At 45.9% G+C, this 24,966-nt stretch overlaps 1 protein-coding gene across 1 annotated transcript in view; it reads left to right on the top strand.

The window, feature by feature from the left end:
* Positions 1-24,966, top strand: part of DNAH14 (dynein axonemal heavy chain 14) — a 277,358-nt gene that overhangs the window by 126,489 nt on the left and 125,903 nt on the right. The window contains exons 30-32 of the mRNA XM_019483009.2: positions 13,559-13,720; positions 21,478-21,610; positions 23,029-23,111. Coding sequence (XP_019338554.2) covers positions 13,559-13,720; positions 21,478-21,610; positions 23,029-23,111 — 378 coding nt within the window. The remainder of the gene's footprint in view (positions 1-13,558; positions 13,721-21,477; positions 21,611-23,028; positions 23,112-24,966) is intronic.

Here is a 24,966-nt window from a genome sequence, read left to right as displayed (position 1 = left end):
GGAGCCCATTGTGGGGCTGATGTGACTAACAGCTGGATGCCACCTGTGAGGCTTGGGCCACGATGTATGGGAGGTACGGAGCCTCGGACACCCCCAAATATCAGGAGGCAATAATGGGCAGCCTCCCGCTCAATTAACATCCTAATTAATAAGAACAAGGCATGGGAGGTGTGCCTAAAGGGAAGTGGGGAACCTAGTACTGTGGCTAGGCGGGGAGCCCCACTTTGCCACAATAACCAACAAACTTTCTATTGCAGTAACAGTTGTTGGGATGAGGCTGTCTAATACTATGAACTAGTTACTAGACAGAAATTATTTTATTTCACATAGGCTGCTGAACAGCTATCAGACGGTAATATCATGTGACATGCCACAAAGTTGGGTGGCATTTTGATAAGTAATGTCAAGGTAAAAGATTTGTCCATTTCCCATTACTAGTTTCCTGAATCGTACCTAATTTTGGTGTTTTTTTACTTTTTGTACTTTAAAATAGCCAGTACATTGGAAATCATAACACTAAATTACCACATAGGGTTTGAAAATCTGGAATGTACAAATCACATATTGTAGTGTCTTTGTTTTAATTTACTTCTATTTATGCTATGCTTGGAAATAACTTTTACCAGAAAGTTTGCTTTTCGTGATGTGCAGAAATAAGTGGTGTTTTCCACCAGGTTTTTTGCAATGTAATTATTTTAATGGAACATAATTTGGTAAAATTTAGCAGACCCTAAGTACTTTTGTTTACCATATTTACCCGAATCCAAGACTTCACATTTAAGATGCCCCCTGTAACAGGATACGCCCTAGGGCTGCTATGGTGCCCCCTTGATGGCTGCCTAAGTCCTGATCAATTTTGTTCCCACCTCTCAGGGTCTTCCTTTCATGTCTCACCTGCCACATCTTTGATGTTGTTGATGAAGAGGCAAGGGTGCCCTTAGAAGCTGGTGAGGGCTGTGCTCTTTTTAGTCCCCTTTTTGTACTCCATGGGCTCACTCTGGCCTGCTTGGCTTGGAGTTCAGACCACAATGTTCAAAAGTCTCATAGCGTGACCCACTCATTGCTCCTCCATCCCTACTGCCACACACAGTCCTCCGGTTATTCAACAAACATAAACAACCGTATACCAGTACAACTGAAATATGCACGAGCTGCTTTCACAAAGTTTGCTTCCCACAAACTATAATTCCCAGGGCTAGGCTAGGCCCGCTCTCACTCTTGTGGGTAGCTTGGGTTTCCCTAGGCATTGCTTCCCATAGTCAGCTTCCCTGTGGGAGCTCCCCTCCCTGCAGCCTGTGGGGCCTGACTGCTTGCTCTGGCTCAGGGACTGGACTTATATGCCTGGGAGTCCCGCTACCCTCTCCCAGCCATGCCCAAGGGTTTTACTCCCTTAATTAAGGGTCAGCCTGTGCTCCTTCCACTGAGTTCCCTTAAAGTGACAGGAGCCCTCATCTCCCTGGTGCAAATTCCCTTTGCCTTGACCAGCTGCTTCAAACCTCCATCTCATCCCAAATATCTTTCACAGTCTTTCTCTTTTGATGCCATCTGCCTGGTCTCCCGCCTTCACGTAGACTGCTTAGGCACATGCTCTGGATGCGCTGATTGGGTTTTCCTCCCCCTCCGTTGTCTCCAAGTAACAGGGTTTGGGTCCTCTGTTACAACCCCCCAGAATTAGATTCTGTATGTAGTAAATTTATAACTTTGTTGTAATTTTCCATGTACAGGATCTGTTGCAGGGTTGTCTTAAATTTGTTCCCCTAACACTACTGCAGTGAGAAACACAGCAGCAGGGGTACATGGTGGGGGGCAGGTGGTAGGGGAAGTCAAGTGGCCTGATCCCTGACCGTTACCCCCCTGCTGCCTGCCCTCAGAGCCTGTGTCCCTTGATGCCTGATGCCCCTGCCCCTTGTCCCCCCTGCTGCCAGCCTCTCACCCACCCCCCAGTGCCTGTCTCCCACAGGGCCTGTGCCTCTTAGCACCTACCCCTCCCTCCACTTGTCTTCCCTGCTGCCTGTCCCCCTGGTGTCTGCCCACCTTGTCTTGGATTTAAGTAAATGTGCTAATTAAACTTCCCATACCCTTAATTTTAATTGCTGCAGAGTAAAATGTCAGACTCTAACACTGAGTCCTTTCTATTACATTATCCTTAGATGAGTAATATCATTAGAAATATTTCTCCTTCTCAATTTTCCCATTGTTTTCACTGTATTGCCTCCTACTTATTGACTTTGCAACCTGCTTTGCTTTCAATAATTTGTGGCATTTCTTCTAGAATAGACAAATCCTGTACTGCCTGAAGTAATAGTGTTTTTCATTTCTACTTCAAATAATTGGTGAAGTTTCGGGTACTAACATCTAATTATGCAGATGCAAATATTTTAGGGGATAGATTTGTTCTTCCTTTGCTCCTTAAGCTACTTAGCATGCTGCTCAGCCTTCCAATCCAGTGAGCCAGATAAGTGTCACAGGGCTGGTCCACAAGCCAGATCTTGTGTGGATTCAGTGCACAGGATTGGGCCACGCATGCCAGGATCTGGCCTCGCACTGTCTGGATCAGGCCCTGTGCACCTACATCAGGCCGTGTACATTTCAGACTCACATACCCAGTCTAGTACACAGGCCATGCTATCTACTGCAAGGTTTCTCATGGGTCTAGAAATTTGTCAGCTGTGAAGTGTCAATTAATGCTGCCACTGCTCCCCCACTGCCAAATTTTAAGACTCCTGTGGAGCCCTGTCCTGCACTTGAGTACCCCGACTTAGAAGATACCAGTTTGCTGTTCTGTTCAGTGTGATGGACATCTAAATGACCTACATTTTGTGAAATACATAATTATAGATGCATTTTCTGTAACTGGAAAAAGTGGGGTCATTTAACTCGGAGCTGAAATTATTTCAGTTACTAGAAATAAGTGAGATGCTGTGTGCTTAATAGCCAAACTCAAAGTTTTAGCGTTATTACAAACCTTACAGATCTTTGATAGGATCTGTGACATAACATTATGCACAGGGCATACTTTCCACTCAAGCTTTAATTTCAAAATCTGGAATTCCTCCGTGCCAAATGTTTAAAAATAATTAAAATAGATTTCCAGAGTCAAAATATCAGGCACAATGGATGTTAACAGCAGAAAAGATTAGGGATGTGGTGATTATTGTAAAGATCATGCATACTCAGAGAGTTAAGATGACATTTCCAGGACATTTTCTGTCATGAATGCTAAAGCTTTGGGGGGGAGAGAGAACAAGAATACAATAGTAATTAAAAATGAATGTGCTATATTGCACCTGAATTGAAATTGTAACAGTGTTTCTGAAGAGTATGAAGTATTAGAGTTCTATTAGTGTTCAAACTCTAATAAACAAATAATGTTATTTTAAAATTTGTTCATAAGAACTCAAACAATGACTTGGAATAAGAATAATCCTTCAAAAATCAAAAACAAAATTCTGTTTTATATCAAATAAAATATTCCAATAATTACTCCTCTTACAAATTCAGTTCATTTTTTTTTTCCCCTCAGAACATACCAGCTAGCATACCAAATGACCCTTTCCTCTAATTGGGTTAGTCTGTTTAATCTTCATCTTCTATGGTCCCTGTGTAGCCAGACTGGCTGACCTGCTCTGCCAGTCTTTAAACTAAGCCCACCGGGGGACAGGGGGACTACCGCCACTGCTGGCCTGCTGAGCAACCCCTGCAAAGCCAGCAGACCAAGGCACTTAAGGGAGCCCACCCCTGCCCCAGCCCTGGTACAATCTGTGGGCAAGGCAAAAGCCCCCAAGGGGACACTTGCCTTCCTGTACACAAATGCCAGGAGCTTGGGGAATGAGCAGGAGGAATTCATAATAATTCGGAGGAATTATGACATCGGAGGGATAACGGAGACCTGGTGGGACTCTACCCATGACTGGACCACGGGTATAGATGGCTATACCCTGTACAGGAGAGATTGAGTAGATAAAAGGGGCGGGGGTGTAGCTCTCTGTTAAGGAAATCTACACGTCCCTACAAGCTGATGTTGGTGACCAGGGTGGATGACTGGAGACCCTCTGGGTTAAAATCTGTGGGGAACACGGCACAGGGGACACAACAGTGGGAGTCTACTACAGACCAAGAACTTGACCAGGAGTTTGCCCAGGAACTGTCTGAGGCCGCATGCTCCAGGACCATGGTTGTCACTGGGTGACTTCAGTTACCCAGACGTCTTGTGGGAAGATCACTCGGCAAAATCCAAGTGGTTGCAAAGCTTCCTATCCTGCGTGGATGACCTCTACCTGACTCAAGAAGTCTACAGGCCAACAAGAGGTAAAGCACTGCACGACCTGCTACTGGCTACTGGGGATGACCTAATTGATGACCTAGTGATTGATGGGAAGCTGGGTGACAGCAATCATGAGCTGATCACCTTCACCATCCGCCGTAAAGCTGGCAAGTCAGTCAGCAACACGGAAGTCCTTGACTTCAGGAAAGCCGACTTTGACAAACTCAGGAGGCTCATCAGTGAGGTTGTAAGGGGCCATGACCCCAGGGGGAGGGGAGTTCAGGAAGGGTGGTTGTTCCTCAAGGGAGCAATCCTCAATGCACAAACTAATTCTATTCCATCTCGGAGGAAAGGCAACAAGAGGGCACAGCAGTCCCCCGGCTCTCCAGGGATCTAGCAGACCTCCTGAGGCTAAAAAGAAAGGCCTACAAAGGATGGAGAATGGGATTCACCTCCAGGGAGGAATATTCTGCACTGGTCCAGTCCTGCAGGGACTGAACCAGGAAAGCCAAGTCTGCAACTGAACTCTAGCTAGCTTTGAGCATCAAGGACAATAAAAAGTCCTTTTTCAGATATGTGGGGAGCCAGAGGAAAAGCAAGGGCAACATTGGACTCCTGCTGAACCAGATGGGACAACTGACAACTGACACCCAGGAAAAAGCCAACCTATTAAATGGGTACTTTGCGTCGGTCTTCCATCAGTCCCATGGGATGCCCATGCCCGCTATGGGACAGGGAGGTCCAGGTGAGGGTGATCCTCTGCTCTCCATCAATGCTGACCCTGTGAAGCAACACCTTGAGAGGCTGGATACCTTTAAGTCAGCTAGCCCTGACAATCTACACCCCAGGGTACTCAAGAAGCTGGCAAGCATCATAGCCCAGCCTCTGGCACGGATCTTTGAAAATTCCTGGTGCTCTGGTGTAGTGCCCAAAGACTGGAAGAAGGCCATTGTGGTGCCTGTCTTCAAGAAATGGAGGAAAGTGGATCTGGCAAACTATAGGCCCATCAGCCTGACCTATCTCGGGGAAGATCTTAGAAAAGTTTATTAAAGAGACCATCCTTAATGGACTGGCCGATGCTGACATCCTGAGGGATAGCCAGCACGGGTTTGTTGCGGGTAGGTCTTGCTTGATCAATCTCATTTCCTTCTACGACCAGGTGACCTATCGCCTGGATAAGGGAGAAGAGATTGATGTCATATATCTTGACTTCAAAAAAGCCTTCAATCTGGTATCCCATGGTCACCTCTTGGCGAAACTGGCCAATTGTGGCCTTGGGTCCACCATTATCCGCTGGCTAAGAAATTGGCTCTGTGGTCAGACCCAGAGGGTAGTAATTGATGGAAGTCAATCATCATGGTGCCCTGTGACCAGTGGGGTCCCCCAAGGCTCTGTCCTTGGACCCATATTGTTCAACATCTTCATTAATGATGTGGACATTGGAGTCAGAGGCGGACTGGCCAAGTTCACTGATGACACCAAACTTTGGGGCAAAGCATCCACATCAGAAGGCGGGGGCAATCCAGTTAACCTGGACAGGCTCAGCAAATGGGCCGATGAGAATCTAATGGTGTTTAATACTGGAAAAATGCAAGGTTCTCAACCTTGGCAGGAAAAACCTGCAGCATCCTTATAGGCTCGGCAGTGCTACACTGGCTAGCACTATGGAAGAAAGAGGCTTGGGGGTCATCACTGACCACAAGATGAGCATGAGCCTGCAATGCGATGGTGTGGCTAGTAAAGCAACCAAAACGCTGGCTTGCATCCATAGATGCTTCTCAAGCAAATCCCGGGATGTCATTCTCCCATTGTACTCGGCCTTGGTGAGGCCGCAGCTGGAGTACTGTGTCCAGCTTTGGGCTCCACCATTCAGAAAGGATGTGGAGAAGCTTGAGCGAGTCCAGAGGAGAGCCACGCACATGATCAGAGGTCAGGAAAACAGACCTTACAAGGACAGGCTGAGAGCGATGGGGCTCTTTAGCCTGGAAAAGCGCAGGCTCAGGGGTGATCTGATGGTCACCTATAAGTTTATCAGGGGTGGCCACCAGTATCTGGGGGAACGTTTGTTCACCAGAGCGCCCCAAGGGATGACGAAGTCGAATGGTTATAAACTACTGCAAGACCGTTTCAGGCTGGACATAAGGAAGAATTTTTTTACTGTCCGAGCCCCCAAGGTCTGGAACAGCCTGCCATCGGACGTGGTTCAAGCACCTACATTGCACACCTTCAAGAGTAAAATGGATGCTTATCTTGCTAGGATCCTATGACCCCAGCTGACTTCCTGCCCTTCGGGTGGGGGGCTGGACTCGATGATCTTCTGAGGTCCCTTCCAGCCCTAATGTCTATGAAATCTATGAAAATCTGCCGGGGGCCTATTTATATTTGTGTGTATGTTCATATCCATGAGCCAAAGAATTCTTCTGTTTCTGTCAATGGTATCTGTATTTTATGATTATAAAACTGAAATGTCAACAGAGAATGGTATTTTGGTTTGGAGTCATACTCTCCAGTGGTCTGGGCAAATTATTCTTTCATTTGCTTTTTCAACAGATATATTTCTTCCTTTGATTTTTCATTGTTAGAGAATAAACTATAGAAATGATCCCTGAAAGTGTATTAAGCAGACAAGCTCCCTCTCTCTCTCTCTCTCTCTCCCTCTCTCTCCTATGTGCATGAATATATTAATTGGTATATTTATTATTACATTAAAAGGAACCCAAGCTTCCAATCTCTGCCACAACAAGGATTAGACCCCTGGAAATTCTTCCCCACAGCCCTGTCTGCCCCAAGGCACCCATGCCAAACAAAATGTCTTCATGTGCCACACTCTTGGCATGCATGCCAGGGGTTGCCTACCCCTAACATAAAGAGATATCCACTCTGTTGCCACTGCCTCTCTGACAGGCTCCCTGGCTGAATAGTGTGCTTTTGAGGCAACTTGGTAGCACTACAGCTAGGGGGCTATATATATATGCACTCCCCTATAGTGCTTTGTTTTTTAAATTAACACATGAGCAGAATCAGTGTCTAATTAATGTACCTATTCTTAATTTACCAGTATACTATTGGTGTTTATCTGCAATTTTTTTTCTGATCCATTCAGGACTAAGTCAAAAAGAACTAGTAGTTGGAGATTAGTTATATGCTGCTTATAACCTTCCGTTCACTGAAAGAGAAATACACTTTTATAGAATAACTCTGGGCACACAAGTCACAGAAACATGTAGACAAAGAGGAGTGGAACTGTATCTAACAAATACCTTCAAAAATAACAATTTTATATAATTATAAATATATAAATAAAAGAGTGATTTTTCTTCTTTCCAGCAGTCAGCAATAGGCTTTGAAGTGTTTTTAAACCTAATTTTGCACAGTGTACTTTAGTAAATATTAATTTTGTGTATTCTAGTCACAAATGAGTATATAGATATTTTAACTTTCTTAAAACAATTTCTGCCACATTTTCTTTGTCAGCTGCTTGGCAGAGCCATTTTTTGTTTTGATGGGTTCTTTCCTTGTGCAAATTCAATATAATTTCTGCTGAAGCTAGTGTCTTTGGCATGTAACTTAAAAACTTTTGAGTACAGGAGGTAATCAGAATAGAGTGATGATGGACATAAGGCTATGAAAAATGCTTGTTTTAATAAATATAGTGAGAAATAACTTCTCCCTTTTCATAAACAGTGGGTGTGTCTACGTGTGATGCTTTACTCAAGATTAGAGCTAATTACTGCACAGTAAGCATCACCGTCTACACGTGCAGATCCCTACTGCATAGTAATTTGCTCTAATCATGAGTACATTTGCTGCCTGTAAATTCAAGTAGCAAATTGACTCTCAATTGCCTTAGTGTACAGTAAGGCACATGCAGACAGCTGACTGGGAGCAAACGTGCTCCTGGTCAGCCAGGCAGCAGGGGTGGGTGATTGCTCCCTGCCCCCAGGAGCTGCCTGATGCCAGGGCAGGCTCTGCCACTGGAGGCCAGACAGGGACACTGTCCCTCTGCCCTGGCAGCAGGGAGCTCCCAGCCTCACTTCCTGATTGTGACCACAGAGTTTGGGCTGAGAGATAAGAATGTCCCAGCTCAGGCCCCATGATTGTAGAGTGGGAACTGGGAGCTCCCTGCTGCCTGAGCAGGGTGACGTTGTTCCTTCCTGAGCTATAGTGGTGGAGCCCACTCTGGTGGCAGAGCCCGCCTCGGCCACAGGCAGCTCCCAGGGATAGAGAGCAATCTCCCAGACCCCGCTAGAGGACAGCTGTCTCCATGCTGTCTGCTAGCCCCTGGTGCAGGGGCCCAGTCAGGGCTAAATTAACCCTTTAGTGGGGCCTAGGCAAGCAAACTCATGGGCCCCTACTTAATACTATATATTTATATTATTTTTTTCCACTCAATAATTATACAAAATAAGCACAACAGGGCCCCTTTTTCACTGACGGCCCTAGGCAAGTGCCTAGTTTGCTTATGTGTTAATCTGGTTCTGGGCCCAGTGCAGGGCTGCAGGGAGTGGGAGCAGTGTGCTGCTAGGAGCAGCAAATCTGCTCCTGCATCCCTGCATATGTAGATGCGTACCCGAGACAGTTTACTCTAAAGTAAACTGATCCCACATTATTTGCACATGTAGATTCACCCAGTGAGTCCTACTTTCATTTTGCCTTAATTCATAATATTGTGAGGAAAAATGTATGAATACTTGCCAGCTGATTTTGTGCTCTTTCAGTCCTCTGAAAACATTTAATCTAAATTACATGGATTAAATATGGGGAGAGGTGGGCACATTAGCAGGGAGGGAGAGACTGCAGAAAGACCTGGATAGGTTGCAGGGGTGGGCTAACAGAAACAGGATGCGTTTCAATACTGACAAGTGCAGGGTGCTGCACTTGGGCAGTAGTAACCAGCAGCACACTTATAAGATGGGAAACTCCCTTCTGGAGAGCACAGAGGCAGAAAGGGATCTTGGAGTCATCATTGACTCCAAGATGAACATGGGCCAACAATGCGAGGTCATGGTCGGCAGGGCTAACCAGACCCTATCGTGCATCCACAGGTGCATCTCAAGTAGGTCCAAGGAGGTGATCCTCCCCCTCTACGTGACACTGGTCAGGCCGCAGCTGGAGTACTGTCTCTAGTTCTGGGCACCCCACTTCAAGAGGGATATGGACAACATTGAGAGGGCCCAGAGGAGGGCCACCCGCATGATCCGGGGACTGCAGGGCAGACCCTACAACAAGAGGTTACAAGACCTGAACCTGTTCAGCCTTCACACAAGGAGGCTGAGGGGGGACCTGGTGACCATCTATAAACTCACTAGGGGGGACCAGAAGGGTTTGGGGGAGACCTTGTTTCCCCTAGCGCCCCCCGGGATAACAAGGAATAACAGCCACAAGTTGTTGGAGAGTAGGTTTAGATTAGACATCCATAAGAACTACTTCACAGTTAGGGCGGCTAGGATCTGGAACCAACTTCCAAGGGAAGTGGTGCTGGCTCCTACCCTGGGCGTCTTTAAGAAGTGGCTTGATGCCTACCTGACTGGGGTCATTTGAGCCCAGTTTTCTTCCTGCCCAGGCAGGGGGTCAGACCTGAAGATCTGCAAGGTCCCTTCCGACCCTACTTCTATGAGTCTATGTTAGAAAATGAAGCAGTTAGGAGGCAAAGCAGTTAGGAATGGGAAGAATCATACTACAGCCAATAAGACTACTTATATGCTTCCCTGCTCTACAGGATTTGGCTCAAATCCTCTGAATTTTCTGTAGTAACATAGATATGCATTGATCATTTTGTAGAATATGATGCCTTTGGAACTGGCTTGAAAAGCTGCATCCATGGAGGATGCAAAAGCATTCATGCAAAAGAGTGATTTTTATCACCTCAGTCTCCATAAAGCAGTGGTCACCAACTGGTCGATCATAATCAACTGGTTGATTGGGGAGCCTCTGACAGTCAATCTCTGACTGAAATCAACTATCAGAGGCTCTGCAATTGGGAGCAGAGGGACGCATGTGGCTGGGCTGAGCCACGCCCCCTGCCACTGGGGCTGGGCTGTGGAAGTGGGACAACCCCCCTCCGTGCCCCCTGCCCCTGGGTGAGTTGGGCACCAGCCAGGCCAGGTTGGGGGAGGGTCAGAGCCCAGAAGGCTCACCCAGGTAGACGGAGGGGGGGGGCCTCCTGCCACTGCACGCACCCTGGCAGATGCCCCCTGCAATCTGTGCATGGGATGAGGCCACTGTGTGCTGGACTTTGTGCCCCAAGCCCTGCTGCAGCTGAGTAGAGAGCGAGACTGAGCCAGAGGCAGCTCGCAGCAGCTGGGGGGCAGAGGGCTTCCTCCATGTGACCAAGAGTTGGGGAGGAGAGAGGTCCTGTGAGGTAAAAGTGCATAAATGAGGCCCAGTTCATTGGTCAAATGTGTGAGAGATGTCATCCATGTATTTGTTACTTTTGTGGTCATATGAGCACAGATGCATGAGACTATTCCTATGAATAGACATTACAAGTCGGGAAACAAATACCCCTCATAGAATTTTTCTCAGCCATTCTGAATAGGAATACATTCTGATAGAAGGACTCATACTGTTGCCCATATCTATAACTAGGTTTACGTCACTTCATAAATTTCAAGAAAGGATCAAGACCTCCAAGACCAGGATACTGAGGAAGAGCAGTGAAACAGAGAAATTAAATCTGTTCCAGTAACTTTTGCACGTGGATAGATCCACTGAGTTCAAAGGGATTTATTCATAAAGAAAAAAATATTTTAAAATGTCTGAATTTAATTTTTTGGATAATTTTGTTTAAAAACAGATATATTTATTATCCTATCAATATAACCTTTTTAGAAAAAGGAAACATCAGTTCCTCTGATTTTTTTCTTTTATTTTCTTTTTGAAGTGCATATTAACAGATGGATAGGTTATACTAACATAATTAAATGAAATTTGCTAAATGTCAGTGACTACTGGGATTTCAAAACAATTCCACTTCTGTTTATAAAGTTCTTGATTAATATAATTTTATAACTTACTTTAGTAGACATTCTGCAGAGACTAAGTGTCAAAATATGTTATGTATTGCATAGCCATCTAATTAAAAATATTATATTTTAGAATAACTAAACATGTCTAGGCACTTTAAAGATGTGTAGTAAGACCTGGTGTTGGATATGAATTATGTAGGCTGAACTTATTGTTTAGGTATCTGAATACTTTATAAAATATAACAAAGAGTTTGAGTAGAGCTGGGTGATATGTTTTCTTTGGTTGATGATTTTATTCACATAAATAGCTTTACACTGGTTAACTAACACTATTTGCACATTCATGTCATGTGTGACAGATAATTTTAGCAGGGAAAAAGTGAAAAAAATTAAAACTAATAATTTTTATTTTTAATTTTAAAACTAAATTTGAAAAGTTAATTGCTGTTGAAGAAGGAAAACAAAATGGCTATTAAATGTTTTGGTTCAAACAAAAGGTTTTGTACAATTTTAAACAAATTTTAGCCAACTTTTCATTTCTGCAGGAAAACCAAAAATATTTTCAAAGCTCTATTTCTGAATCTTCCCTCACTTCTACTTTCCCGAGTCTTAAGATCCTTCTGCCCCACCATAAAGAAATAACTTGCCAATTCTGATATTGTTTTGGATTATATGTACTGCTATTCATAGTAAGGTGGGTTTTTTCTTCTAAGAAGATTGATAGTGAAACAATAATTAACTAGTCGAGCAGATCATTAAAAGGAAACAGGCTAAATTTTCCTCTCAAACTTTCTCACAAGAAGAGCAAGAGGAACCAGAGCTGTCTTGGAGCTATGCTGCTTCTTTCTCCCTCCCAGTGGGCGTGTCTATACGTGTGCTTTACTGTGCAATAGATTAATTTACTGCACAGCAAAGAATCACCATCTACACGTGCATGGTAATTAGGCTGGAGTAGACTAATTTACTGCATTATCGGATAGTCATGTCAGACGCAAGTACTATCCAACAGCACAGTAAATTACTGTGCTTAAATGCACATGTATAAGGTGACAGGGCTGGCTGGGGCATGAGGATGCTTAAGCACAGGGCTACCAAGCTGGCAGCCCCTGACCTGAAGCACCCTTGTGCCCCAGCCAGCTGCTCTGCAGCATGTGAAGCCCCAGGTCTGCAGGGCTCTATGTGCTGTGGACGGGCTGGCTGAAGCACCCCCATGTCCCAGCCAGCTGCTTCACAGCACATGGAGCCAACAAGACTCCACGTGTGGTGGAGCAGCTAGCTGAGGCACGAGCAGCACCCTTGTGCCTCAGCCAGCCCCCCCCCCCCCCCAACTGCACATGGAGCCCTGTCGAAGCAGCCCTGGGCTGGAAGGCTGACCTCTTGGGTCCCCTGACAGCCCAGATTACTCTCACCAGGCTCCATGTGCTGTGCACGAATAAACTTGGGAGCTAATTGCTCTGGAGTTTTTTGCTCCTGGGTACACATTCAAATGGTGCATGCAAGAGCAAAAAACTCCAGTCCAGTAAGCTCCAGTGTTTATTTGTGCACATCAATTGCACATATAGATGTGCCCAGTTTGTGCAAACCAATAGCAGTCCCTCTGTTTTTATTCTTCTCCACAATGGTGTAACTAGGAGTGGGTGACCAGGACATGAGCCTCAGGCACTGATTAAAAGAGGGTGCTAGCAACACTTGGGTTGGTGGCTGGAATGGTGGGGTTAAGGTTTGGAGCAGCACTCAGAGTGGTACGTGGAGGTTGGGACAGCGCTCGGGGCAGCTAGGTACCACTGAATTAATTGTTGCCAAGTCCTGGTGGTGATGGGTTTAAGCAGCACTGGGAGACAGAAGCCGCTTTAAAGGGCACTAACTTCCCAGCTGCTGACATGTTCTGCCACATCAGTGTCTCTGATGGGGCTATTGGGGTTTGCATCCAGGGCACATATCTTATTAAATTATGATTCTGCTTTTCCTCACCTAACCCAGAATAGGAATTGCCAGTTCCTAAACAACTCAGCTCCCTCCCTTAGAGGACATGCAGCTGTAGGGTTTATGACCTGGGAATCAGCAGGGAGCTGGTGACAGCAGCAAAGGTGCCCTGCAGAACAGTAGACCCTAGTTTAAATTCATGCAATAATAGGGCGATGTGTAAGCATTGCATTATTACATTGAGAAGGAAGCATAGGAAAGAGTGGGTTTTTTTCAATATGGGGGCAGCCTGGGCAGAATGCAACCTAATTTTGTTAATCTTGTAAAAAGTCCCAAAGTGTCAAAGTCCCAAAGTATCAAAAAGTAATAGTTGTGTTTGTGTCTATTTGCTTTCGTTATATAGCTACTACAGCCACTTCAGATCCTCCAACATTTAGGAGTGATGAAATGAAGAGCCAAGGAAGTCAAACCGAGATTCTTAAATTTATTCCAAATATGGACACAATTTGCTATTCTTTTCTAACAAGCCTTCTTTTAATGAATAAACATCCAGTACTTATCACAGGTAACAAAAACTCAATTTTTAAATACCCAGGAAATCTTGTAGTCTATCAATAGTGTTTAATTCCATATAATTCTAAAATAAGGCCTGTGTGGTCAGGTTTTTATTATTTTTGCAGTTATTTTTATTGATATGTGCTATTAAAAAAAACAACAAAGTCATAAACTCAAGTATAGTTTGACCAGGTACTGGCAACGGAGGATGACTTAATCAGCGACCTAATGATCGAAGGGAAGCTGGGAGATGGCGACCATGAGCTGATCACCTTCACCATCCTCCGTAAAGCTGGCAAGTTAGTTAGCAAAGCAGAAGTCCTCGACTTCAGGAAAGCTGACTTTTTGACAAGCTCAGGAGGCTTGTTGGTGAGGCCCTAAGGGACCACGACCCAAAGAGGAGGGGAATTTGGGAAGAGTGGTTGCTTCTCAAGGGAGCAATCCTGGAAGCTCAAGCAATATCTATTCCATCTCAGAGGAAAGGCAGGGCACAGCAACCCCCTTGGCTCTGCAGGGAATTAGTGGACCTCCTGCATCTAAAAAGAAAGACCTATAAAGGATGGAAGACTGGATCCACCCCAAAAAAGGAGTACCCTGTACTGGTCCAGATTTGTAGGGAGCAAACCAGGAAAGCCAAGGCTGCGACTGAATTCCAACTGGCTACACATCTAAAGGACTTTTTATTGTCCTTGATATATGTGGGGAGCTGGAGGAAAAGCAAAGGTAACATTGGACCCCTGCTAAACCATATGGGTCAACTGACAACCGACACCCAGGAAAAAGGCAACCAGCTTAATGGGTATTTTGCATCGGTTTTTCACCAGCCCCAAGGGATGACCCTTCTCAATACGGTACGGGACGGCCAGGGTGAGGGAGAATTATTACCTTTCATCAATGTTGACCATGTGAAGGAACACCTTGAGAGGCTGGACACCTTCAAGTCAGCTGGCCCAGACAGCTTGCACCCCAGAGTACTTAAGGAGCTGGCAAGCGTCATAGCTCTGCCACTGGCACAGACCTTCAAGAACTCGTGGCGCTCAGACAAAGTGCCCAAAGATTGAAAGAAGGCCAATGTGGTGCCTATCTTCAAGAAAGGGAGGAAAGTAGATCCAGGGAACTACAGGCCAATCAGCCTGACCTCTATCCTGGGGAAGATCTTGGAAAAAATTATCAGACACCATTCTTGACAAGCTGGCTGAAGGCAACATCCTGAGGGATAGCCAGCACATGTTTGTTGCGGGTAGGTCTTGCCTGACCAATCTCATCTCCTACGACCAGGTGACATATCACCTGAACAAGGGAGAAGAGATTGACATCATATATCTTGATTTTTTTTGATTTTTTTTAAAGGCTTTCCTTCTGGTATCCTATGATCATTTTATAGAAAAACTGGCCAACTGTGGCCTCGGCTACATCAGTCTTCTGGCTGGGGAACTGGCTCCGAGGTCGGACCCAGAGTGGTAGTTGATGGAAGTCGATCGTGATGCACTGTGGCCAGTGGGGTCCCCCAAGGTTCTGTCCTTGGGCCTATTCTTTTCAACATCTTCATTAATGTTGTGGACATTGCCAAGTGGACTGGCCAAGTTCGCAGATGACACCAAACTTTGGGGTAAAGCGTCCACACCCGAGGACAGAATGGTGGTCCAGGCCAGCCTGGACAGGCTCAGAAAATGGGCAGACAAAAACCTGATTGCCTTCAACACTGAAAAATGCAAAGTACTCCACCTTGGGAAGAAAAGCCCGCAGCATGCTTATAGGTTTAGCAGTGCTACCCCAAAAAGGACTTAGGGGTCATGATTGACCACAAAATGAATATAAGCCACAAATGTGATGCTGCAGCCGGCAAAGCAAGCAAAGCTCTGGCTTGCATCCATAGATGCTTCTCTAGCAAATCCCAGGATGTCATCCTCCCGCTGTACTTGGCCTTGGTGAGGCCACAGCTGAAGTACTGCATCCAGTTCTGGGCTCCACAATTTAAAAAGGATGTGGAGAAGCTTGTGAGAGTCCAGAGGAGAGCCACATGCATGATCAGAGGGCAGGAAAGCAGGCATTATGATGAGAGGCTGAGAGCTATGGGACTCTTCAGCCTGGAAAAGCGCAGGCTCGGGGGGAACCTGGTGGCTGCCTATAAGTATATAAGGGGTGTACATCAGGATCTGGGGGAATACCTGTTCACCAGAGCACTCCATGGGATGACAAGTTTAAATGGTCACAAACTCCTCCAAGACCATTTCAGGCTGAACATAAGGAAGAACTTCTTTACTGTCTGAGCCCCTAAGGCCTGGAACAGACTACCACCAGAGGTGGTGCAAGCACCTACTCTGGACTCCTTTAAGAGTCAATTGGACATTTATCTTGCTGGGATTCTGTGACCCCAACTGACTTCCTGCCCCTGGGACAGGGGGCTGGACTCAATGATCTTCCAAGGTCCCTTCCAGCCCTAATGTCTTATGAAATAGTCATCATGTGAGCAGAATGTGTGTAATGTAAGTATATAATGCATGTATAGAATTCAGATATAGACATAGGAAAATCCCTGTTAGTTGATTCTGTTTTTAACATAGCGTTATTTGATGTATAAGTTTTGTATATTACTATTACATGCTTCTCTCCACGTGGGAAAAGCTAAGTATATACCAATAAATTATATATGCCCAATAAAGTACTGATGTGAAATCCAGAGCAGCCTAAGGGACAAAAGGGGAGCATATAAAAAGTGGAAACAGAGAGAGATCACCAAAGATGAATATACCTCCTCTGCTCGTGCTTGTAGGGAGGCAGTTAGACGGGCCAAAGCTACCATGGAGCTGAGGATGGCAACCCAAGTAAAAGACAACAAGAAATTGTTTTTTAGATATATAGGGAGTAAAAGGAAGGCCCAGGGAGGAATAGGACCCCTGCTAAATGGGCAGAAACAATTGGTGACGGACAGGGGGGACAAGGCTGAACTCCTCAATGAGTTCTTTGCCTCAGTGTTTCTAAGTGAGGGGCACAACAAGTCTCTCACTGGGGTTGTAGAGAGGCAGCAGCAAGGCGCCAGACTTCCATGCGTAGACCCTGAAATGGTGCAGAGTCATTTGGAAGAACTGGATGCCTTTAAGTCGGCAGGCCCGGATGAACTCCATCCGAGGGTGCTGAAGGCACTGGCCGACATCATTGCAGAGCCACTGGCGGGAATATTTGAAAGCTCGTGGTGCATGGGCCAAGTCCCGGAGGACTGGAAAAGGGCCAACGTGGTCCCCATTTTCAAAAAGGGGAGGAAGGAGGACCCGGGCAACTATAGGCCAGTCAGTCTCACCTCCATCCTTGGCAAAGTCTTTGAAAAAATTATCAAGGCTCACATTTGTGAGAGCCAGGCAGGACAAACTATGCTGAGGGGAAACCAGCACGGGTTCGTGGCAGGCAGATCGTGCCTGACCAATCTAGTTTTTTTTATGACCAGGTTACGAAACGCCTGGACACAGGAGGAGGGGTGGATGTCGTATACTTAGACTTCAGGAAGGCCTTCAATACAGTATCCCACCCCATACTGGTGAACAAGTTAAGAGGCTGTGACTTGGATGACTACACAGTCTGGTGGGTGGCGAATTGGCTGGAGGGTCGCACCCAGAGAGTCGTGGTGTATGGGTCGGTTTTGACCTGGAAGGGTGTGGGCAGTGGGGTCCCGCAGGGCTCGGTCCTTGGACCGATACTCTTTAATGTCTTCATCAGTGACTTGGACGAGGGAGTGAGATGTACTCTGTCCAAGTTTGCAGATGACACAAAGCTATGGGGAGATGTAGACACGCCGGAGGGCAGGGAACAGCTGCAAGCAGACCTGGACAAGTTGGACAAGTGGGCAGAAAACAACAGAATGCAGTTCAACAAGGAGAAATGCAAAGTGCTGCACCTAGGGAGGAAGAATGTCCAGCACACCTACAGCCTAGGGAATGACCTGCTGGGTAGCACGGAAGTGGAAAGGGATCTTGGAGTCCTAGTGGACTCCAAGATGAACATGAGTCGGCAGTGTGACGAAGCCATCAAAAAAGCCAATGGCACTTGATCGTGCATCAGCAGATGCATGACGAATAGGTCCAAGGAGGTGATACTTCCCCTCTATCGGGTGCTGGTCAGACCGCAGTTGGAGTACTGCGTGCAATTCTGGGCGCCACAATTCAAGAGGGATGCGGATAACCTGGAGAGAGTCCAGAGAAGAGCCACTCATATGGTTAAGGGCCTGCAGACCAAGCTCTACGAGGAGAGACTAGAGAAACTGGATCTTTTCAGCCTCCGCAAGAGAAGGTTGAGAGGCGACCTTGTGGTTGCCTATAAGTTCATCACGGGGGCACAGAAGGGAATTGGTGAGTATTTATTCACCAAGGTGCCCCCGGGGGTTACAAGAAATAATGGCCACAAGCTAGCAGAGAGCAGATTTAGATTGGACATTAGGAAGAACTTCTTCACAGTTCGAGTGGCCAGGGTCTGGAACGGGCTCCCAAGGGAGGTGGTGCTCTCCCCTACTCTGGGGGTCTTCAAGAGGAGGTTAGATGAGCATCTAGCTGGGATCATCTAGACCCAGCACTCTTTCCTGCTTATGCAGGGGGTCGGACTCGATGATCTATTGAGGTCCCTTCCGACCCTAACATCTATGAATCTATAATGAGTCAGCCAGGATCACTCATATGTATGCTAAGTTGTAATTTACTATGCACAGTGTGCATCTACATATGTGCTTTACTGCAGAGTTGCCTAATTAGTTCTGTAGTAAAGCATCACCATCTACACGTGCAACACTATTAGGCTGGAATAAACTAATGGACTCCACCATAGGATAGTACTGCCCAACCTAGGATGACCACATTTTCCAAATTGAAAGGCAAGACACGTGCCCCCCCAACACACACACACACACACAGTGGCATGGCCAGACCAGAGCCGAACAGGGTGGGGGCAGGCTGACTGGTTCAGGCTTGGGGCTTCCTACCCTGCTGCCTGCCTGGCAGCAGTGGACAGCAGAGCTGCATGCCACTACTGCCCCAGTGGCTGCCGGGTGGGCAGGGGGCACGCGGCCAGTGCAGGCCTGTAGAGGGCAGCCTGTATCCACCTTTGCTTCACACAAATCTGGGAGGCACATGGCCCCCTATACCTCCAGGGAGTGCATGCAGTGTCAGAAAGCTACCCTCCCCTGTTCCTTGTGAATGAGTGGCCCATGGCTGTTCTGTTCCTCGCCCCAGACCCAGAGTCCCATGCACTACCCTGGCTGGACAGTGCCTCCAGCTCCTACTCTCCCTCACTGTGGGGGCCTCGATCTGCCCTCCCACACTCCCTCTGCCTGCCATAGACTTACCTGCAGGGTGTCACAACCCAAGGGTGTGATTTTGTTTGTGTGTGCTTCGGTACTGCTAAATTATTTCCCGCCACTCGGAGCTTTCTTTGCAGGGTGCATTTCTTAGTTGCAAAGAGAAATGCACGGTGCAAAGGAGTTCCCGCCACCTGCGTGCAAATTTGTGTCCCACTATTGGCCAGTTCTAAATTATTCCCACGTGGCGGCTAGCGATTGGCTTGCTAGCCGTATAAGAGGCTTGAGCGGTTTCCGCCCAAGTTGGAGGACTCCACAACCATCTGGAGGAGGAGAACTTCACGTCTCGTGAAGATCTCTAAGCGCTGCGGAGCCTATTGGACCCAGCGTGTATCTCAAGAAGGCTATAGGGGTCTGATCAACCTCTGGCCTCTCCCCGTCGCCGAACGATCCCTCGATGAACCCCTTCCCTGCGCGCAAGTTCCACAGAGCCTAGCAAACTTCATGTGAGTGTATCCAGAGCTCTTTTCTCCAAGTTGTTTTCTTCGGTTGACACGATGGGCTCGCGTGTTTAGAGCCTTCAACCGGATTGGGCTAGGGGTTCGCGTGGAAGGAACTCTTGTCCGCCTCTCTTCTTTTCTGTCTGTAACCGCAACTCAAGCAAGTTTTCCTGCCTGCACCTCGACCATCTTCGGTGTAAGTAAAATAATCTTTAATCAACCGCTAAGCATCCGTGCCTAATTCTAGCCCGCCGGCCTGCGTTCCCCAACCCGTGTGCCAGGGCTGCTGGCCACAGCCCGCCGCGCACCCCCGAGAACCTCGGACCGCTCCCGGCCCGCACACAGGGAGCTGCTCTCCAGGCTGCCCAGCTCTTTCCTGGTCATGCCTGTGTGTGGGTGCACATGGTGCCCCTTGTGTCCCACTCCCTGCAGCCCCTTGCAGGCTGGACCAATGCAAAGGGAGACCCGGATCCCTGCATGATGTTGCAAACTGGGGACAAATGCTGTCCTGGAGTCATGCAGCCTGGGACTGGGACTTGACGATCCCATTCTGGGACTGTCCCACCCAATTAGAGATTAGTGGTCACCCTATGCTTGACACAAGTACTATCCTATGGTGGAGTAGTTATGTGCCCTCAAACACTTCTATAAACAGTGTGCTTTTCATGCCCCAGCCAGCCCCTTTGCAGTATGTTTTGCTGAGTCAGAGCAGCTCCAGGTTAGCAGGCTGACCCCCCGCCCCAGACCCTCTGCCAGCCAAGGCTGCACCACTCCAGCTCAATGTGCTGTGGTCCTGGGAGCAATAAGCTCCAGCACAAACTGTGCCAGAGTTTATTCAGATGCATTCATAGCACATGTAGATGTGCCCGGAATGTTCCGTTAGTATTTGTGTAACTATTTCCATAAAGTAGCTTTCATTGTAGGTTAGCTGTCCTTACCAACCTCACAGCAAGCTGTTAATAAAGCATTTAGCAAAATAGTGGATGAGCAATTGACTGCCAATAAAACTGGAGAAATGAGCCCTAAACTGACTTGTACTAAATATACAGAACTGGGATATCTTTTCCCAAATTCTTTTGTCATGAATAAAATAATTTTAAAGTTTCATATTTTATGTAGTTTTTGGCTCTTAGTTATTAATTTATTAGTTGAGTAAAATCAATAATAGATTTAGGTTGGGTGAACACATTTCATGAACATTGGCATGAACACATGTCCCCTTGCACTTCACAGTCCTCAGTATTCATGACATGCTGCTTTTGTCAGCATTTTGTAAATTTTTTTTTTTAAGGCAAGGGTGTCAAATACATGGCCCGTGGGCTGGATCCAGCCTGTGGAGTTGCTTCATCCTGCCCACTAGGCTACCAACAGGCTACCAGAAGTTGTGGGGCCTGGTTAGAGGGTCGTGACCTGCTGCAGAATCTGAGGCCCCTGGGTCCTAGTGGACTTGGCTGTTGTCAACAGGAAGACAAGCAAGGACTCTATGGACGCGGTCCTGCTTTCCCTGAAGCCACTTAGGCTACCATCATTTGCCCTACTGCCACCATCCCTACCATCATCCTCCCCAGTCCCTGTCCCTGACACTGCTGCCGTGTGCCCCAGGGAGGCCCGCAGTACAGATCTGGCACCCCTATTTTAAGGTATTAAGTCCAGATCAGGGTCTGGAATGGAAAACTAAATGGAGCAATAGTGGAAGAAGTCATATTTTGCAAGTAACATCATTGATATTTTCTACCATATTCCTGGTAGTATCTATTTGCTACACCTACATTCCCAACAGTTTCCATTAATCATCAAATTTCAATTTGTATACATTGGGATAATTGAATCAGGGACCTAATCTGACATAACATGATTCCATGTGCAGTGGGATGAACAATGTACAGATTATATATACAATTGTTGTCACACATTTGTGCTGTGGGGATTTTTGAAAATTTCAGCTGAAATTTTTAAATACCCTGTCTATTTTTTTTTTTTTTTTTTCAGGAGACTCTGGCATTGGAAAGACTGCAATGATTCAGCACATGCTTGAAAGACTTCAGAAAAAAGGAGGATTATCTGTGACATCTGGAACAATTTTAGGAGATGTCTTCTTACACAGTGAAACTAAAAGAGCAAGGTTGTAGATCACTGAAATGTCTTTCCCATCAGCGTTTAATATATAGTAGGAAATAATGTAATCAAACTGTCCTTAAACTTAAGAATGAATGAATAACCAGTTTTAGTAATTTATACTACAGTTTTCAAATAGTTAAAAATATATATATTTTAAGCCGCAGTTTTTAGGTGCTCTTAAGCTTCTGAAAAGAGAAAATATATTAGTCAAATGTTGCTTGGCAGACATTAAACGTACCCCCCAAAACAGCACTCTACTTTAAACTCGGTGCACTCCAACACCGAGCCTAGCACATACCCAGCAGAGGCAGTGCATTAGTTTGACCTAGCTCCCCCAATGTCTGTATAGATCAGGCACTTTAATGGGGCTTTTTTGGTGCTTTTATCTAATAGCTGATTGAATCAGCTTTAGCTAAAAGCACCAAAAAGCCCCACTGAAGCACCCAATCTATACAGATGCTGCAGAGTCAGGTCAACGTAATGCCCTGCTCCTTCCAGTAAAGCAACTTTTTTGGGGAGAGTTTTAATGTCTGCAAACTCAGTACTGACAAGTGCAAGGTATTGCACCTGGGGAGGAAGAACCAGCAGCATACCTACAGGCTGGGGAACTCCCTTCTCATCAGTGCAGAGGCAGAAAAGGATCTTGGAGTCATTATTGATGCCAAAATGAACATAGGCTGGCAGTGTGGGGACGCGGCTGGAAAGGCCAACCACACCTTGTCATGCATCCACAGATGCACCTCAAGCAGGTCCAAGGAGATGATCCTCCCCCTCTATGCAACTTTGGTCAGGCTGCAGTTGGAGTACTGCATCCAGTTTTGGGTGCCGCACTTCAGGAGGGATGTGGACAGCATGAAGAGGGTCCAGAGGAGGGCCACTCGCATGATTGGGAGGCAGCAAGGCAGGCCCTACGAGGGGAGGCTACAGGACCTGAACCTTTTCAGCCTCCACAAGAGAAGGTTGAGAGGGGATCTGGTGGCCATTTACAAACTGACCAAGGGGACCAGCAGGCAATGGGAGAGTCCCCTGAGCACTACTGGGAGTAACGAGGAATAATGGCCATAAATTGATGGAGAGTAGATTCAGGCTAGATATCAGGAGGCACTACTTCACAGTCAGGGTGGGTAGGATCTGGAACCAACTTCCAAGGGAAGTGGTGCTCTCTCCTATCCTGGGGGTCTTCAAAAGGAGGCTAGATATAGCTGGGGTTATTTGACCCCAGCATTTTTTCTTGCCTATGGCAGGGGGTCAGACTTGATGATCTGCTCAGGTGCCTTCTACCATCTATGAAACAAAATGTCTTATGCTCATTCTTAACCCAAAAGAAACTCCATTTAAGTTCTTATTCTCATTACATGGAAAAATGTCATTTTTGAGTTACAAAAATCCAATTGTGCATTTTTCTACTTGTCTTCTGACCAGTCTGTTGAAAAATACCAGTCGCATAACATCTGACATACACCGGGGTGCCTGGAGAAAGACATGGGCCTCAATTGGAGACTCAGGTATGTGATTATTCTCATCTTCAAGGATTATAGCATCATATTTTCATTTTTGTCTGTGCAATTTTGCACTTTCACTTTGGAAGCCTAATTGTGGGGTCAGTGAATTACCTACATTGGTTCAAGTTGCCAGTGTATCTCACCATTTGAACAATGGGTGTAAATTGTACCTGCCAGAAAAAAGGATGAACTAAGTCCTATCTAATGATTAGGTATGTGTGTTACAAAAATGGCAATATAAAATTGCATTAATTCTTAAAAAGCTGTAAGCAAAGGGCGTACTACAACTTTATTAGAAAGTTAAACACTAAAATGTTTGATATTTGATATACTATAATAGCAGAGCAGAAAAGTTCAGCGGGTTAGGAAATGTTAAGTCATTGGCTTGCAAACTAGAATATAGTTCCAATTTCATTTGCTTTTATTTGTGGTTGAAGTTGCTACCCATAGTTTTTAATTCTCGTTATATGGTGAAAATAGCGATAAATCATTCTAGTGGAAAAATAGTATTTTCTATTGTCAAAAATGCTAGACTTTTTCAATGTTTAAGAATGTTACAAATGTTAGGTTTTTTTCTAAATTCTCTCAAGTGTATCTTAGGGCCTGGGTACATGGTACATATATACAGGTGTGATTTTTTTTTTTTAATATAATTTTTGTATGCTGAAGCAAATTTTCTTAGGATCTCAAGTATGCAAAAAGCAGCGTATCCTAAAGTAGTCTCCTATATGCCTCTAGAACTGCATCTCACCACTAGGTATTGGGGGACCTGGTAATAGTCTGTTTGTGTGGAACACATGGCTACCTCACTATAATTTGCAGATACACAACACCTACATCAGCATAATTTACACGAGGGTAGTCTTATCTTTTTGATTCTTTCCAAATTGAATCTACACCAGATTGGGCAGAGTTACCCCATATATATTTTCTATCTGTATAATCCTTCCTTCCAATGGCATAAAGACCAATTACATTCATGTAAAAGTGTAATGGGTACAGGCCCTTAATTTGGAGGAACAATTCTTGAATCTATATTAATAAAAGGGCCTGTGTGTGTGTCAGCACCATAGCTCCACGACCATGATACCTAGCGACCTGAAACTTTTCATGCATACTAAGGGGACCCAGGGGCATGCACCTGGGTGCTATTTTTTTTATTTGGCTCAAAAAATAATTGCCGATTCTTTTTATTTATTTATTTATTTATTTTATGTATTTTTTCTATTCTTCATAAACCCCTGTGACAGGTCAGCCCCAGGAGGCAGAATAAATTTGCCTGTGCAAAATATTCTTTAGCAAAACTCAAAGCTCCTGCCCAAAGTCAGCCGGTACAGCTGGAGAAGTCTCCGCGTTTAGAAGTATTCCCCTAAGGGCTGTTGTTGGGACTGGTTAACAGGACCCAGGAGCACCCACAGGCAGAGTAAGGGCTTAAGGAAGGTCCAGGGAGAAAACTGTACTGGGCCTTCTCAGGGACTGATTAGAGTGTTGTGAGAGGCATTCCCTGTAAGGCAATCTACAAGAAGCAAATTTGCCAAAAATCACCTTGCAAAAGCTGCAGCCAGAGCAGCTGAGACTCTAGAGCAGCAACTTGCAAGACGACAAACAAACAGAGCAGCAATGGCTGCATCCAGAGCAAATGAAACTCCTGCACAGCAAGTTGCAAACAGAGCAGCAATGGCTGAAGCCAGGAACTGGCCCTGGAGGGAAAAAGAAGACTCTGATTTTTCTACAATCCAGCCTTGGATTACGGTTCTGATCCATTAGTTGCAATTGGCTCAATGCCGACTTCTTGCAGCTACTGCCTTGCAATGAGATGGAAAGTAGAAACTCCAGGGATATACTGCAACAGTGGCAA

The sequence above is a fragment of the Alligator mississippiensis genome, chromosome 1 (genome assembly GCF_030867095.1).
Source record: "Alligator mississippiensis isolate rAllMis1 chromosome 1, rAllMis1, whole genome shotgun sequence".
In the NCBI taxonomy this organism is placed as follows: Eukaryota; Metazoa; Chordata; order Crocodylia; family Alligatoridae; genus Alligator; species Alligator mississippiensis.
The sequence above is the reverse complement of the archived record's forward strand: the minus strand, read 5'-3'. Positions and strand labels throughout refer to the sequence as shown.